The sequence below is a fragment of the Eublepharis macularius genome, chromosome 6 (genome assembly GCF_028583425.1).
Source record: "Eublepharis macularius isolate TG4126 chromosome 6, MPM_Emac_v1.0, whole genome shotgun sequence".
NCBI classification, from domain to species: Eukaryota; Metazoa; Chordata; class Lepidosauria; order Squamata; family Eublepharidae; genus Eublepharis; species Eublepharis macularius.
This window is the reverse complement of record NC_072795.1, coordinates 44,513,773-44,530,925: the sequence shown is the minus strand read 5'-3', so window position 1 is coordinate 44,530,925 and position 17,153 is coordinate 44,513,773. Positions and strand designations below refer to the sequence as shown.

The 17,153-nt window shown below is 43.9% G+C and overlaps 1 protein-coding gene across 1 annotated transcript in view; it reads right to left on the bottom strand.

Annotated features, from left to right (window-relative positions):
- Positions 1-17,153, bottom strand: part of DOCK10 (dedicator of cytokinesis 10) — a 173,196-nt gene that overhangs the window by 101,399 nt on the left and 54,644 nt on the right. Inside the window, exons 8-14 of the mRNA XM_054982520.1 lie at positions 13,189-13,372; positions 11,860-11,945; positions 9,370-9,453; positions 8,931-9,086; positions 4,769-4,987; positions 2,256-2,378; positions 1,371-1,453 (exon numbers count right to left, since the gene is read on the bottom strand). Of these exons, the coding sequence (XP_054838495.1) occupies positions 1,371-1,453; positions 2,256-2,378; positions 4,769-4,987; positions 8,931-9,086; positions 9,370-9,453; positions 11,860-11,945; positions 13,189-13,372 (935 nt within the window). The remainder of the gene's footprint in view (positions 1-1,370; positions 1,454-2,255; positions 2,379-4,768; positions 4,988-8,930; positions 9,087-9,369; positions 9,454-11,859; positions 11,946-13,188; positions 13,373-17,153) is intronic.

The following is a 17,153-nucleotide window of genomic DNA, read 5'->3' as shown; positions in this document are numbered from 1 at the left end:
AATAGGCGCTTGCGTCCAATGTCCTTTTAACAGATTTAATCCGCTCTGAAATTAAATATGAATCCACTGGACTTTGTGGGAAATATCCCATTCACTTTTTAATTGTTTAATTCATTCCAGTAAAGCCAACTAGTCTCATTAGTCATAGCTCCATCCACTTCTTAAAATTACCAAACATATTCATGCCAAATTTTGGATCCCTGGCATGTATGGAGAAAACGGAAACACTGACTTTGATTGAAGCTTGTCTCATTTTAGTTAGAGCTAAACAAATAATGTTATCTCCAGCATTGCAGTGATGTTTTCTGTCCATATCCAGCTTTGTAGAGAAGGGTCTATACCACACTATTCCATTTCCTAAGTCTTTATAATTTCTGAATCCACTCACATTTCTGTTCAATTTGGTGGTGGCATGTTGTCTGCCGATGCAAGCTGGATTAGGCAGACACATATTAGACATATATATTACAAGTTTGTAAGATATTTTACAGACTTGGTTTTATAACATCGGTATGAAAATAATAGAATGCAAGGGAAATGTGGAAAAAATTTTGTGGGGAAAAGGCTCCTCCAAGTACAAATAATATCTGCCAACTCTGGCAGCGGTCGGTAGGAACATGAGAATGGGAGACTGACTTGTCACATTGTAATTCTAATACATGCTGTGCTTATAGTCTCTTAGGAAAGCAATACTGGGCAACAGAGCATCACTTAACTCCAAGTCCTGGAAATACAAATGTTATGACATAAATTAAGACAGGACAATTCCAGGTGCAAGCTTGAAATACTGTCAGATTCTGAATGAATAATAGAATCTTTAAAATGTATTGTCTGGCTGTCTGTACCTGCTTTAAATTAGGTAAAGGGGAATGTCCATATTAAAGTAGTGCAGTGGTACTGCCAGAAATTAAAGAAATGGAAATCACATTTGTAGTCCAACATTTTTGCTTTTTAATCATAGTATGGTAGGTGTATCCAAAGAAAATATCTATTTTAAGACTAGTATACCAGAGCAAATTCTACTTTGTTATATATGAACCAAAACTAAATTTGTGCACCAAAGGAAACATATGCATGGTTTATTGTAGCATAAGCTTTCAAGAACCACAGTTCTCTTCGTCAGATGCAAGAACTGTGGTTCTCAAAATTTATGCTACAATAAAGTTGGTTAGTCTTAAAGGTGCTACTGGACTCTACTATTTTACGACTACAGACTACCATGGCTAACTCCTCTGGATCTATATGCATGGTTTGATCCTGTGACTGTCTTCTGCTGAAGACTCTTGTTCAGTTGGAAGGAGTACAAAGCTCTTTTCCCAGTCCTAGACTGTATACCTTCTGAAAATGGGTGCAAATGGGTAGCTACATACCTTACAGACCAGGCAAAGGGCATCCGATATTTCCCCAATCTGCTGCAGAACTGCTTGTTAGATTTTAATGCTTTCTGAGCCCACTAGGTAAAAAAGAAAACTGTTAATTTCATGAGGCAGATAACTATATTTCATTACTTTGACCAGCACAAATCCTGTGAACTGTTTATAAATATTATTCTATTGATACAGTACTGAAACATTTAATTATTGAAACTAAGGAGCGTTATGGCCAATATAACTTTAAACCACCTGTGACACCCTCACCCCTTACAAGTCATTAGATACTTACAATTGATTGAAATGGAAATAACTACTCAGGAAGCTCAAGAAATTCAGATTCCCATTGTGATGTAGTGGTTAGAGTGTTGGACTAGGACAGGGGAGACTTGGGTTCAGATTCCCACTGGGCTGTGAAGCTCATTGGGTGATCTTATGCCACTGTCCCTGTCTGTCTAATCTGCCTCACAGGGTTGTCGTGGGGATAAAATGAGCCTGATAAAAACGTATTTGTTGTCCTGCTATCTTTGAAGGAATAAAAATGTGACATATTATTGCCAACTGGTTCAAACACTTCTTACTACCCTACTGCAGACTCTACAGCTTCTAATTATAAACATGTCACTTTGACTAAAAGTAGTAAATATTCTATCATTAACTGCAATCAGATCATATGCAAAACAAGATTAAGAATTCACAGTGGTTCTACGGACTGCTACTGGAGTTTGCTAATAATTTTTTTTTTATTTTTATGCTTAATATGGCAAAAACACTGACAGTGCAATCCTATGCAGAGTTACACCAGTCTAAGTCCACTGAAGTCAATGGGCTTAGAATGGAGTAACTCTGCATAGGATTGCACTGTGAATTGTTCCCTTACATTACCTTATTAGAGTCTGGGTTCCTTATGTAAGGTTCTGCGCTGGAGGCAATATTTCCCATCAGCACTTTCTCAATTTTTGCCACCAAAACGATTTCAGAATGGGGGTTACTTATGGAGAAAACTGCCTATAGATAGGAGAGAGAAATTAATAAAAAGATGGCAATACAGACATGCTACTAAGTAAAAGTGGTAATTAAGGGGCACTGCAATCTTGAGGCAGGGGTACTTAAAGTGCCCTGAAAACTGACTAGGAGTTACATTGGCTAATCCTGGACTCCTGCTGTTGTAACTCCCCCCGCCATGATGGCACAGTGACCCAGCGCTGCTCCACTCAGATCCTTTGCTGGCATTTGGCCACAGCGGTTGGGTGCAGGTGTAACCGGGGTTTAAGCCCCTGCGCCGGTGGGCCGGGGGCGGGACAGTTTCAGGCATGGGAACACCCCTGCAGTGACAGAAAGTTACACCAGTCTCCAGCCCTCCTTATATAATCTCTGACTGGGGCAACCATGAACCCAGGTCAGCAGGGATGCAGTTAGAGGCTCTGCCTGAGAGCCCTCTGCAGTAGGGACATAGAGCACAAGGAGGGAGAGAGGGCACACGGTGGCTGGGCAAGAGTGCTCTGGGGGAACTTTGTGAAAAATAGGGCATACCTTGCACTCACATGCAAGGAGAACTAAGTCCAGAATGTCTGATTAACAACCATCCCCCAAGTTGCCCTGTAGGATGTCTAGCTCAAGGAGGGGTGAGGGCATAACAGCAGGTAAGAAGGAACTGAGGATCCAGCTGCCCTGGCTTGCTCATTCATACTGGCCTATCCTCCCCCCTCACCAGTGTCCCCCCAACAATGTCCTCTGTGGTTGAGGCTCACAAGTGCGGGGGGAGGGATGGCCCATGCCTGCCAAAGAGGTAGTTGCCCAGGGAGCCATACTCAATACAGCTGTTTCAGGGAAGAGGAGTCCTACCAGCCCATGCCAGGGCTCTCTCAGCTGCCTGCCCAGCAGAGAACAGAGTGCAGACATGGGGCTGGATAATTGGGTATCCACTCTGGCAAGTCCCCCATGATGGAGGGTGCACAACCCCTTGACTGTCTCCCCCACAGGATCAAAGTTCCAAGCAGCAGAACAGCCAGATGCAGACACAGAGCCCTTTCTCACTAGAGGGGCATCCATCATCTTGTTGCCAGCAGCACCTGTGATGATGGAGCTGCTAGTGCTGCCCCTGGCCATGGACACCCTTCCCAGGAAATGGCAGACCTGGCCATGGCTTGCATAAGACTTGGCCCTTCACCACATAGGCGTCTGTTTCCCTTACAGGTAGGTTGCGCCTCGTCAGGGAAGCCAAGGAGCATGGCTGTTTTAGCCCCCGGTGATCCTTCTCAGCTGCCATCTGATCTCAGCCCACAGAGGCTTCCCCCTGCCCGGCTGCCTTGATGCAGGTGCTGTGATGGCAGGGGCAGGTGGTTCCCCAGCTGCCTGCTCTCTGGCGGGGAGGTGGAGGTTTTGACAGGAAGCAGGGATTGCAGCCCACGAATTGGCTATGCCTTTGCTTGCTACTTGCAGGCCTGTCATGGGACAGTGTGCCCACTGGGGAATGCTGGCACAGTTGTCAAGGGAATGGTAGGGCATGTGCATCCTGCTATGGCCTCACCACACCTTGCCAGGCTCTGCCCTTGGTATAGCTCTCCCATGAAGGTGCTTAGGGAGTGGACAAGCAGTGCTCTGGGCACATGGGCACACTGGTGCCAGTGGCACAGCAAGCCTCAGGACTGCATGGAAAAAGTATAATTTACTACTAGAGTGATGATAGAGTGATGATAAAAACAACTTCTGTAATTACTGGAGCCCATGATGCATATCTAGAGGGGAAGTTATCTGTCATGTCTCTGCATGAGTCAGTGCTCTGAAATTAACAAACAGGAGCCTTGTAACACTTTGAAAATTAACCATTTTGTATTCTAGCATAAGGTCTTGTGAACTGTGCCCACTTCATCAGATCTATAAAGATGGGTTCTCACTTTGCAGAAATATAAATGTATAGTTAATGAGCACAAAACTTTAAACATCAGCATCAAAAGTCACAAAATGCAAGAAGTGAAAGGTATGATAATTTTATGTAAAAATCAGACGATCAAGTCAAGAAGTGGCCATTCACAAGTGCAGTGACTAAGGGATAATAGACAACATTCAGGCGTCCTGCTGTGCTCATGCTGTCTCTTTTGTCTGTCTACCATTGCTCATCCCTTTGAGTAGCTTCCTGGTTTGGGATGCCTTGAACCAACCTCTAATTAGCCATGACATCTGACATCGGAGTTGCTATCTTCCCATAACAAATCAGGATTCTGAACTGGGATTAAATTTAGGATCTCTGTCATTAAGGAAGCCCACAATTATCTGTTTTTTTGTGGAGGCTGTCTGTCTACCCATGCCATTCTAGTCTGTAAAATTCTTTTATTTATAATTTCCTGATTTAATTTTCAATAAACAGATGCCTGTGTGCCTAATTGGATACAAAGTACCTGTTTTGGGTATTTCAGCCATTCTTCTGGAAACCCTTTAACCTGTGGTTCATCCTCTTTGGCACCAATGTTCTCAACTGTACCATTTTCTATCAAAGGTGAAGAACCTGACATCATCTGTCTAACAAGGGTATGGTTTAGATCCACATGGAAATCAGCAGAGATCTTTCTATTTTCCCTTGTATCAAAAAGAGCCATGGTCACAAAGAAAGGCTCAATCTGGAGGTAAAAAACAGAAAAAAGATAGTAACATTATTAGGAATATGATGTCATCATTGTGCATAGTACAAGTAGACTTTGCCCTTACAATATACAATAATCTAGTTTAAAGACAAACAGTTAAGATTCTTACTACAAATACCTTACACAGCATATTGGGGAGGAAATATTAGATGTTCACAGATGTATACAGAAAGACTCAGATGAAAAATCAACAACAACATGGTGTGGATGTCAGATATAGCTACTCATGGTTTATTTTAAATGGTGCTATATCATCTTAGATCTGCTCCATGTGAGTGGTTAATCAAATTTTGATTAGTTCTCTGCAAGTTGTTAGATTATAGAACAACAGCACAGTTTTTCACTTGACTTCCAAATTATACATAGATGGGCCCTTTTTGTGTACTGTATACTTTGGCCACATGGAAAAGAAATCATTCTGCATCCAAAATGATCCGGTGCCTGTAGCTGCTATTAGTTCTTCTACATCTATCCGGATTTTTTACGTGATTACTCAGCTTCACTCTTTGCAAAGAGGAGTCATGTTTGTGATTATTAAAGACTTGTGGCCACCTCTACAACAGGTATTTGAATGGAAACACAGAGGAAAATCACAATGAATTAACAGAACATTCAACTCTAGATCTGACACTATACAAAGTGCAGATTATAAAATCCATTTTACAAGTAACAGAGGAGAGCACAGTACCAGCAGTTAATGCAGGTTTTCTCACCACAAGACAGAAAGGGTAGCTGTGTCCATCATTTCTAATGCTAAGCAATGAAAAATATTTGGCACTTCCAGAGGTAGCAGCTGTGAAAGATGAACATTTCCTAGTAATGCAAAAGCCCCAGTGGGTCTCACAGTCATCATTCAGATTCAATGTTAAAGGGCTGTGGGCAATGTAGTCAATACACAGTGTCTGGGGACAGCGCCCTGGCCTGAGCCGGACCCTGCCCCATCCCCAGCTGGCCCAGCCTGCATGTAGCTGAAGCCGCAGGAAGCGGCCGGGCCCAGCAGCAGCACCAGAGCAGGCCAGCCGCACAGAAGGGCCTGGGAGGCACCCCCCAAGATGATGCTCCTGGCTGCTTTGCTCCCCGGTGACAATAGGGGATCCAGCAGCAGCAAAGTGCAGGGGAGATGGTAGAGGAGGAGCCCAGCCCAGTGGGGCACAGCTTGTGGTGGCACAGTGCTGCAGAGGAAGCAGCTGGGCCTACCCAAGGTCAGCAGCCTGGAGGAGGCCAGGCACTGGGCCCCGGGAGGGCAAGACTGGAGGCGGAGGTGCTGACGGCCGGGCCCTGATCCTGAAGGGCAGGCAGAGGCTAGCGTGGCTGGGAGGAGGACCCAGCCCTGCCCAAGACCTGGGGCGGGAGAGACTGAGGGAGGCGGCCACATTGGCCGGCCAGTGAACAGGTGGAAGCAACAGGTGTGGCCACAACTGGCCCAGGTGGTGGGACTTGCACTGGGTGTGGGTGGATGGGAGGTGGGGCGGGGTTGGCCTAAGAAGGGAGAGGGGATAAAAGGAGGTCTCATACTCCTGACCTGGAAGGAATGTGAGAGGCCTGTCCCTGATGCTAAAGGCAGCCTCTCTGGCAGGATGCAGGACAAGGGAGCTACCCACTCTGGTCCCAGCCAATCTGAGGTCTCAAGGGAGGAGCCCTAGCCCCTGTGGAGGGGAAGAAACAGGGGGCAGAATAGGGCCAGCCAGGTGGCCCCGGGCTGAGGAAGAGCTGGTAGGGTGGTCAGCCAGTGCGACACCAAGGCGGAGGGTCGGGCACCACAGTAGGCGGAGCCTACACATGACACACAGTATCTGGAGAGACAACAGTGACGTGTGCAGTATTTTCAAGTGTTCAAAGTGCTTATATATCCTATATTTAATCCTTGCAACAGTCCTTTAAGATACGTCGGCAATGTTATCACTGTATTGCAGAGGCTAAGACAACTGGGGTTTAAGAAGGCATGCTCAGGCTAAACAAGTGTGACTTGTTCAAGGTTACCTATGGCAGAGGTGAGACTAGAATGGCAGACTTCTTCATTCAAGGCTTAGTCTCCAAGCCATGACATTGTACCAGCTCTAGCACAAACTGCTGTGACAGAGTGGGTATCCATATATTTGCATTCATATATTTCTATCCTTCCATCTTAGTACTGCCATATGCTTTAATCTAGGCTTCTGTTCTTGCATGATGGCCAGGGAGTTTTAAGTTCTATTCACCTGTTCCAAATATTCAGCCAGCTCTGTAAACATAAGGATTTCTGCTCCTCACTCTGTGGCAATTGTACATTAAGCTACTTGAGTCATCGAGATTTGTGATAATATCTTAGATCCCGTGGAGCATTTTCTGTGCTGGAAAGTGGAGTGTGACTTACTCATTTCTCCTCTCCTGCTGCAGTTCTAAATGCCCCTGAAATGCTTCACCTGGAAGACACGGGGTTTGCCGAGGTATCCAACTCCCGGTCTCTCACCAGAATAAAAGGGAAGATTTAACCCTGCCTCATGTTGCTGGCCTAATGGAAATGACACAGACACACACATGGAAGTTGCTATCTAGTGATTTCAACAATATTCCTCTTGGGGAAAATAGCAACTTCAGTGTGTGGATGCACAAGATTTATATCTGGAAATCATTGCATGGGGATAGGGTTAAATTCCCCTCCTCCAGTGGTACAGTCCCAATCCAATTAAGTCCCACTCCTAGCAGCTGCTTTTAATTAGAGACATAAGATTCAATTATGAATCTTCAACATATTGGCTAGGTTGACTGGTAGAAAAACAATTCTGTACTCTCCCAGTTGGAGCTCCAATTAAAGCTGACACTGACACTGAAGATATCTTTTTGCCAGCCCTTTCATCTTGCCAAAAAACTTGGCTTGTGGTGAATAAACACTGCTAATGTAATGCGCTAATGAAGAAAATCAGCGTCTTGTCCAATGTCTTCTATATTATGAAAGCTGAATGATCAGAACATAAGCGATGCAATCAAAAGCACTCTTACTAAGAAGTAAACCCCATTAAACTAAGTAAGTTTTATGGGACAAGCTTAGGATTGCACTGGTCATCTCTAAATTCCCTCTTCTCTAAATTCCCAGATACACTGATGTGTGAGGTTTTGTGATTTAATTTTCACCAGATTTTTATTGAATTAATTAGATTCAACCCCAAAAATTCAACCAAGAGAGAGAATAAAACCTTACATACTGGACTTCCCCCTTCAGTAGCTATTACATATTATATGTTTACTGTGCAAATATGGACTGAAATCTTGGGCACTGCTGCATTTGCAGGAAGAGCAATCTTATTTCAATCAATAGCTTGCCCGCTCCCATGTACTGTAGGTATATCCATGATGAATACCACTCCCCAGGGAGTCCTCAGCCTGTATAAACATGAATAACTTCACCTTTGCACACAAACATCCATTAACAAATTAACTTTGCATTCACCTAAAATCTGATGTGACATGCTTTTCTACTGATTATGATGGAGGCAATTAGCAGCCGATACTGACTGAATGTTCACTTCTTGCTGAAACCCTGGTCTGCAGCCTGGCTGTGCTTCTGGATCTGCAGCTATTCCTGGAAGGTCAGAGCACCTTTAACCAGTGTCTGCTGAGCTGGCAGCCAATCCACTTCCTGTATTGGAGGAACTGAACCACAGCTACTCATGCTCAAGTGATATCCATGCTAAATTATTGTAGCTCATTCTATGTGGGGGTGTCTCTGAAGTGTTTGCAGACACTGCAATGAGTTCAGAATATAGTGTCCAGACTCTAGAAACACACAACTCCTATTTTTTTTTACATTTCCCCCTTCATTTGCATGATCTTTGAAGCCCTAAATGGGCTCTGTTGTTCAACTAACTTCCATGAGAAGCAACATGAGTCTCGGAAAGGCACATAACTATGTTCTGACATGGAATTTCTTTCTCAAACTTACATTGGTAACTGGATCATTTTCATTATCAGTAATGCATGCTTGAAGATTCAGATTAAGGGATTTGCACATTATCATGACTTGCTTTGCATCTTTCTCCTCAAAAGGTTTGAGCAATGATTCTGGTCCCGTGGTATCTTTTTTCTGAGGATTCACGGCCTGTAATAAAAATACTGAACTGATTAACTACTTGAAGTCCATAGAAATAATTTAGGAAAGTGGAAAGAATTAGACTTTTCTGGAATAATCGGCTACTAGTGGTATTTCTATCCCTAGGAGTTAATTTTGTGAACAAAGATAGAATGTGAAATATATATGTATGTGTATGTATATACATACACACAGGCAAAAATGTGAAAGACTACCTATTAATCCTACTTATAAATTTTAGCTTAATTTACCTAGCAACTTAAAGGACTAAAACAGAAAAAATAATACTTACAGTAATATCAGGATCTAGGGAGAACAGATTTAGTCGCTCCATGTTTCGAAAAGCTCCAACAGTCTCTTCTGTTTCTGTGAGGTACTAGAACAATAATATCTCATTATCCTACAGGTAAATGTATTCTGAAATCAGATTAATATTATTCAGGCTTCTATCCTGAAAACTCTTTTCTCCTAAGTATAAGCATGCTAGACCTCAAAAATTGAAATCAACATTTTCACATTGGAACTGAACCAGAACATCTAAATCTTACAAGAGTGGTCATATAACTTGAAATCTATATCTGCATTTGAGAAATGTGCAGCTAGTACTTTCCCCCATATAACTCTGTGACCAAAAGGCTACACACTTACTTTAAAAAAGGTGCATGAGAACTAGTACCTTGCTGCAATGTCTTGTTATGACATTACAGTGTTACAGGGCCAAGCTACAAGTGACGAATGACACTTGAACGGCAAGTGTATTTCTTCCTGTTCACTTGCCCTCCACTCAATCCACTTGCCGTTCAAGCGTCATTCATTACTTGTGGCTTGGCCCACAGCTATCATTATTTTTTAATCCAGAAAAGAGCCATGGAAAAAAACAGGAGGACACTAGTAGCCACAGAGGACTGAGGAAAGCTGAGAAAATGCTTTTGTGACGGCACTCCACTACCACTGTGAATGCCTCTACATTCACAGTAGCAACAAGAGCTACATAGAGAATCATCTCCATACAGAAGCAGCCCTTATGGCTTACCAGCAGCAACATGAGCAGTGGCAGCGAACCTCACCTCATTTTACATGTGACAAGCAGGGAAGCTGTACTGCGGCTTGGTGCAACTCAACAACAATAGACCCTGTGAGCAGCTGCTGCAGAAGTCTGTTAGAGGTGGCAGCTCAAGGGCTGAAGGAGGCAGGCATGCCTTCCTCCCAAAGGGCCTCACTTCCAATAATCACAATGCTGGGCAAAAGAGTCCAAGTTTAAAATTTGTTTGAGCATATCAGCATAAATATGAAATAATTAAAACAAGATAAAGTTCTTTGTCTGTCTGATCTCCCTCCTACACAGGTCCGTGTGTAGGAAGAATCAGACTGTCACAGACAGCTTATGGGTGCCCACCCAGAAGCTTTGAAAGAACTGAGAGAGGGAGGAGTGAGCTACTCGGGAGGACACTGTGCCTAAGGCAGCTTGAGTTAGGACAGTTACTCTCTGCATCCTCTTTTCCTCTGTGTCACCACGATATTGACATTCAAGAACTTCAAGTGGCTCCTCACAGTTGCCTGTGGGCAGCAAGGTGCTATGAAGAAACAAGGCTTGTCTTAACCAACGTTTGCTTGAAGTTCAGGCCTACTTGCCAGAGTCTGGGTGTATTATGGGTAAGCATTAGAAATACGGAGAAATACTGAAATTCTAGAGACATGCTGAGACTTGGTATCTGACCAGATCCAAGTCTTGAGACCGTTTCAGTGGGAGGCAGAGAGAGCCAAGGCCAGAGCATTCCATCCAGCTAGCTTATCTGAACCCAGTTCCAGTTCTCAGGGAAAGCTGGTAAAATGGCATTTGGACTTGGCTGACACAGCTGCAGAGTGTCATCCTCATACATCATTGCCAGTCCCTGATTGATCAATTAGATAAAAAAGAAGAGTTTGGCTATCTTTGGTCTTGAGTCTGGGGTCTAACCTGGATCCCTAACTTTGGCCGTTTGGATTTGTAAACATGTTTTGAAGCTTGGAAATTCTGGTGCTGATTGCTATGTCCAACTGGCAAAAGATGTTTAGGATCAGGTATGTTTAGGATTAGGTTATTCAGCTCTTTGTTATTTCATCTTTCCTCTTTGCACACTCTCTAAAGCCAGTATTTTATTAACTTAAGCAAAATATATTTTGCAATTGTGCAGTGTTTCATTGGTTTATTGCTTCAATCTGAAATAGTGCCTAAGCCAGCTTTGGCCCAAACTACCTTTGTACATTTTGGTTGATACTCAGCCTAACTGATGCCTAGGCACAGTTTGGTAAATAAAGCTTTGTTTGCCAGCCTCTGGTTAGGATTTAGTAAGGGAACTGGTGGTGGCTACTGAATTTGGGGGCTCAGGGACCTTTGCGAAGGCTCCTCTCACTATGTGAACTCCTTAAGATCTTGACAGGCACAACCTCTGGGAATATGCAAGAACTTCAGGTGCTCCCAGCAACTCCATCACTTACACTAACTCCTTTCCGCTACCACATTCTACCCACACACCTTGGCCTTTTGGTACCTCAGTCCCCTTCCTAGCTAAATCAATGATGGGTTGTCCACGTTTGCAGCTGCCATGGGGACAGGACACTGCGAAATTTACAAGAGGTACTCCACTATATTGAGTGCCTTGTGGAACCCACATTTCAGCTCAGTTTCCAGCTGACAGTGGGATAACAACAGTACAGTAACAGTCAGAAGTCCTTTTATAGAGCCCTAGCTTTACCATTTTGTCACCCACATTACGCAGTTTTGTTAATAATAATCTCTTACTTTAGAAAAATCTGGATGCAAACTGTTTTCTGAAGAATCAATTTCTTCTTGAGGGCAATCATAATTCTCTGGCATATCTTCAGAATCTTAAAACAAAACATTTTAAGATTAATTTTGTCCAAATAAGTTAATGTGAACACAGTGATCCATATACATGGGCTGCACTTCTGGCTTTTACAAGTTGGGCAGTGTTCTCCACACACAATAGTGATTTCCAATTATACAAGTTTGAAAAAAAGTGAAAGGATTTGAAAATCTCGATATGGAACTCTCGATATACACTGGAATCCCACAGTGTTTATGGGTAAAGGGTATAGTTGGGTGGCATATAGAACAAACACTCTGCTGAAACAAAGAAGGTATGGATCCAGCCAGGCCTCCCAGGAACCTATGCGTTCTGCCTTGTGTTCCATGTTGGAAGAAAGACATGACAGAAATACAATTTATGTTTGGATTAAAAAAAATAACTGCTAATAATCTTTGCTGTTTGCAGGATCTGAGCAAGTCTGTTAATGATAGGATGTTTTGGAAGTCTTTTATTCATAAGGTCGCCACAGGTCAGAGGTGACTTGATGGCACATAACACACACACAATAATCTTTGCAAAATCATCTAGATGAGGGCTGTGATTCTAAGACTAATTGCAAAACTTATTCAGCTATGGAGCATCTTTGTGGCTCTCAAGTTGTCAGTTTCTGCTGCACTGGAGATTAGATTAAATTAACTATTCTGGAAATATGACTCAAAAGATCATTAAAGGGCATGTGGTTGCAATGCATGTTGGTAGAAGATTCCCATACTGTGTCTTTTTCTGTACAGATTCATTTAGATTCTTAGGACAGGTCTCACTTCATAAAGTCCCCTAAACCTTTCTGAGTATGATAAGACAGGAAACCACATGCTCTGTGTGTGTGTGTGTGTGTGTGTGTGTGTGTGTGTGTGTGTGTGTGTGTGTGTGTGTATACAAAAGCTCAAAAGTTAAAAGGAAGCTGAGTGATAGAAGTGCATTTGCTGAGACCTGCATTTATCCAGTTATGCAATGTGGTTCTGATGTACTCTACAGGGAGCTGTGTGGTTAATTCTACACAACTTTGAAAACATTTCATGCTATGCAATTAGCAATAAGTCTTTGTAGAATAGGGATTTAAAGACATAAGGATGTAAGAAGAGCCCGACTGGATCAGACCAGTGGTCCATCTAATCCAGCATCCTCTCTCACACAGTGGCCAATCGGTTACTCTGTTATCAGTGCTTCAGGTGATATAGGCAATGGCTAAAACAGGGAGTCCATTATTCTTCACTTCAAATGATAAAAACATTACTCCTCACCAAATTTCAGATCCGTGACATCTGCACTCTTCCTCTCTTGAACTGACCCTTCTGGATTTATCTGCAGGATCTTGTTGAGAGTAAAAATCCAGTCATCCATATCTTGTTCATTTTCAGCTGCCAGCACAAAGTACGTCAAGTCATTCATCTTCAGTTCAAAGGCATGTTTCCGAAGTCGGCTATTCTATTGGATCAAGATTTTTTGTCAAAAAAATTGTTATAGTAAAGCAACACAACAAAGCCTGAAACATTAAAATAAATAGCATTTATGAATTATAGCTGAATATATGCTGCCAGGGATGATGTCTGACTATCTGTAACCCACAATGCTGATACAAGCAAAGTAAGCTCTCCTATATAATGACTGAAAAATATGCAGAATGTATCTCAAACCACCGTAACCCTCTAAAGATGAAAGCAGGGAGTAACTATTGCTTACCAATCTACTTCAATAAAGGCCACTTCTGAGCAGATATATCCTGATCCTATGCACGGTTACACAGAAGTATGTCCAAGTGATTTCACTGCAGCTTACTCCCAAATAAATATGTCGGCTTGCAGTCCAAGGCTACAAAATTGCCCCAGAAACAGTCCCACTTTATGCTATAACCTTACTACTCAGAGGCAAGTGGGCATACAGTCACAGCCATGCAATCTACTTTGATGCACGTTTATTTGGAAAAGACCCACAGAATTCAGCTGAGATTATTCCCAAGCAAGTTTGCACAGGACCACAAACTTAATTGTTTCTGATCATTCATGTTGAAAGTTGTTATCAGTTCTACTGTATGTTGTGCTTTTTTGGAGCTGAAAGAGATAATGCTCAGACAATATTCATAGTGCAATGGGGCAGTAACCCATCTGCCTGGTGTTCTGTGGCATGGCATCAGAGCTGCAGTCTTTTCTAATGGTAAGTGAAAAAGGTTTACTTAGCTAGCATAGCAGTGATGGATGCAAGGCTCCAAAAAAAATCAGTACTGTAATATTTGCCAGATCCTTCAGACCACTGCTTGAACTGGCTTTTGTTTAATACTGCAAAGGATTATTATTGTAATACCCTAAAGGATTACTACTAGTACTTAGACACATGCAAAGAAGTACTCATAAAGAGTATTGAATTACATTGTGTCAAAATGAAAAGCAATGTTCGGAACAGAAAATGACCTTAATAAAATAGGGACGGGGACTCTCCAAATATGACCCAAACAAAGTAACTTGAAATCCACTAAAACATAAAAAGCCAGCTGGTATTTTAGATGGCCACTGCTACTGCAAGGCCTTTGGTCTCTGTTTGCTGACTCCACTGAATTCCTCATAAACAACTTCTTTGTGCCATTCCATAACATGCAAATGCTTTCTCTTCCAAGAAAAAAAAACCAGAGAAGGAACACTCTGTTTTAATTTACATGGAGATGAGTTTCCTTCCCTTCATCTCATTCTGTTATTAAAGAACTGGAAGATGTCTAGCTTGAAGAATTAAAAACCAGACAAAGATTCAACTATAGTCTTTCAGGATAACATCCTTGTATATACTATGTTTTAAAAACATACATTCAAACTTCTATTTTATGCTCCACAAACTTGTAAAGATTCATATAATTGGAGTGCAACTACTTCTTTAAAGTAGTTATTGAGTATTACGTGGTGAGAGGAAGTCCAAGACATTGCCAGGTAGGCAACCTTTTTGGCCCACATGCCAAAACCCCCACAACTAGACATGGGCACGATCTGAATTACAATTTCAAAAAAAAACCCGATTTTGGCGTTTGCGCCATTGTGACTCAGCTAATCGGTTCCGTCCACGGCAACCGATCCAGCAGTCGGGGGTTTGCTTGCTCGGGACTTGATCGGATATATCGGTTTCTGTTCGGAATTGCAGACACTCTGGCACCAGTAATTTATTCCTGGGGCAACGGAGCCAGGGGAATGAGCTATATTTGCCCTCCTTCTGTCACCCTCGAAACACGAATGGAAGCCCAGCTTTCCTTGATTAGCAGGCTTCCTTCCAACCACGGAGCAGCAACCCAGGGGAGGGAGGGGGAAGGGGGTGTTCTGAAGCCATGGGCACAAAGGAAAGGCAAAAGGCAGTGCGGGAGGCTGGGAGGCCGCCCGCGCTGTTCGTCTTTCCCCAGGACAAGAGGCGCGTGGGCAAGCCAGCTGCCCCTTGTCCTGGGGAAAGGCAAAAGGCAGTGCAGGTGGCAGGGAGGCTGCCCGCACCGTTCGTCTTTCCCCAGGACAAGAGGCGCGTGGGCAAGCCAGCTGCCCCTTGTCCTAGGGAAAGGCAAAAGGCAGTGCGGGAGGCTGGGAGGCCACCTGCGCCGTTCACCTTTCCCCAGGACAAGGGGCGCGCGGGCAAGCCGGCCGCCCCTTGTCTTGTGGGGCAGGTGAACAGCGCGGGCAGCCGCCGAGCCACTTGCGCTCCTGCCAGCTCTGCAGCGCAACGGGACAGTCGGCTTGCTGCGTGGGCGGGGGGGGGTGACCCAGGAGCATGCGCGCTCACGCAAGAGCCTTACTACGGTTGCCCTGGGCGCTGGCAACCGTAGATCCGGCCCTGGGAATGTCCCCTCCCTGAGGGGAGGCGGCTCATTGCCGGGTTAAAAACTCCCCCCTACTCTAAGTGTGTGTGTGTGTGTGTGTGTGAATGTCCCCTCCCTCCCTGAAGGGAGGAGGCTCATTGCCATCTCCCCTTGCCCGCCGGGCCTGGCGGCCGCTGCTACCAACCACCATTCCTATATTGCTGGAAACAGCGGGGCGCCCTCCTGCTTTGGCCTTCCTGATTCCGGATCGGAAATGGGACTTGATCGGTTAGAATCGGTGGCCTGGGTTCAGCAGCGGCCCCGATCCACGAATGGCTTAATCGGTATTTTTTTTTGGATCGTGCCCATCTCTACCCACAACATTAACTATGAATATGTTACTGGGCCAGGAAACAAAAGGAAGGGGGCAAATAGAGCAATACTTGACCTGACAAAAAGCAAGCAAGCAAGCGGCCTCTTAGCTTCAGTGGAGGGTGGGTAGGGATGCGATAGAGATACCAGAAATTGGCATCATGCAACACTACAACATCACTTCCAGTCATGTAACTGGAAGTGACATTACATCATTGTTCAAGGAATTTCCCAAAATCTATAGTTTTTTGCTCATGCTGCTTCACTGAGCAGCAGGAAGAAGCTGGGTAGCAGAAGGCTGATCCATAACATGCATATCTGTGGGACCGCCTCTTCCCAAATGTGCCCCAGAGGACACTCTGATCAGGGGATAAACAACTATTGGTGGTTCCTGGCCCCAGGGAGGCCTGCCTGGCCTCAACCAGAGCCAGGGCCTTTTCAGTCCTGGCTCCAACCTGGGTCAAATCCACATTACTCATTCTAAGTCGCATGTTCCCCGCATTCCCCACGCAATCCCGAGTGCCGGTCACATTACCTCCTTAAACAGACGCATTTCATTCGCATTTCTCCTGAATATGTGGTCACAGGTTTTCAACGGGAGTTTCACGGTGGCCGTGAACGGTCCAATGCGCAATTTACGCGTTTTTTTTAAAAACCACCCCCCTTCCTGTCTCTCCGGCCGTTCCGAGAGTTCCTATTGGCTGATCCAACTTGCAAGTGCTCCGTAGTCTGCAAAAGACTGTTTTTGACTTCATAGCATTGGATTTATTGATTATGCTGTTTCTGAATCAAATCTGGTAGTTTGAAAAATCATTTTGGGGTGAATCCATCCTCAGAACAGACTCGCGAAACTTCCTTTTAAACTTTTTTATTTTTTTATTTTATATTACTGTAATATCGAAATTATGAAATATCGAAATAATGACACTCCAAGGAAGTGAAACTTCAGTAAAATTCAGGCACTGAACTGTCCTGCATGGGAAATGCCCACGAAAGCTTCCCACATGCTTCCAAATTTCCAAAAAAGAAACGGGAGAGAGCCATCAGTGCTGTCAGTGGGGGAACGAGAGGCATCAT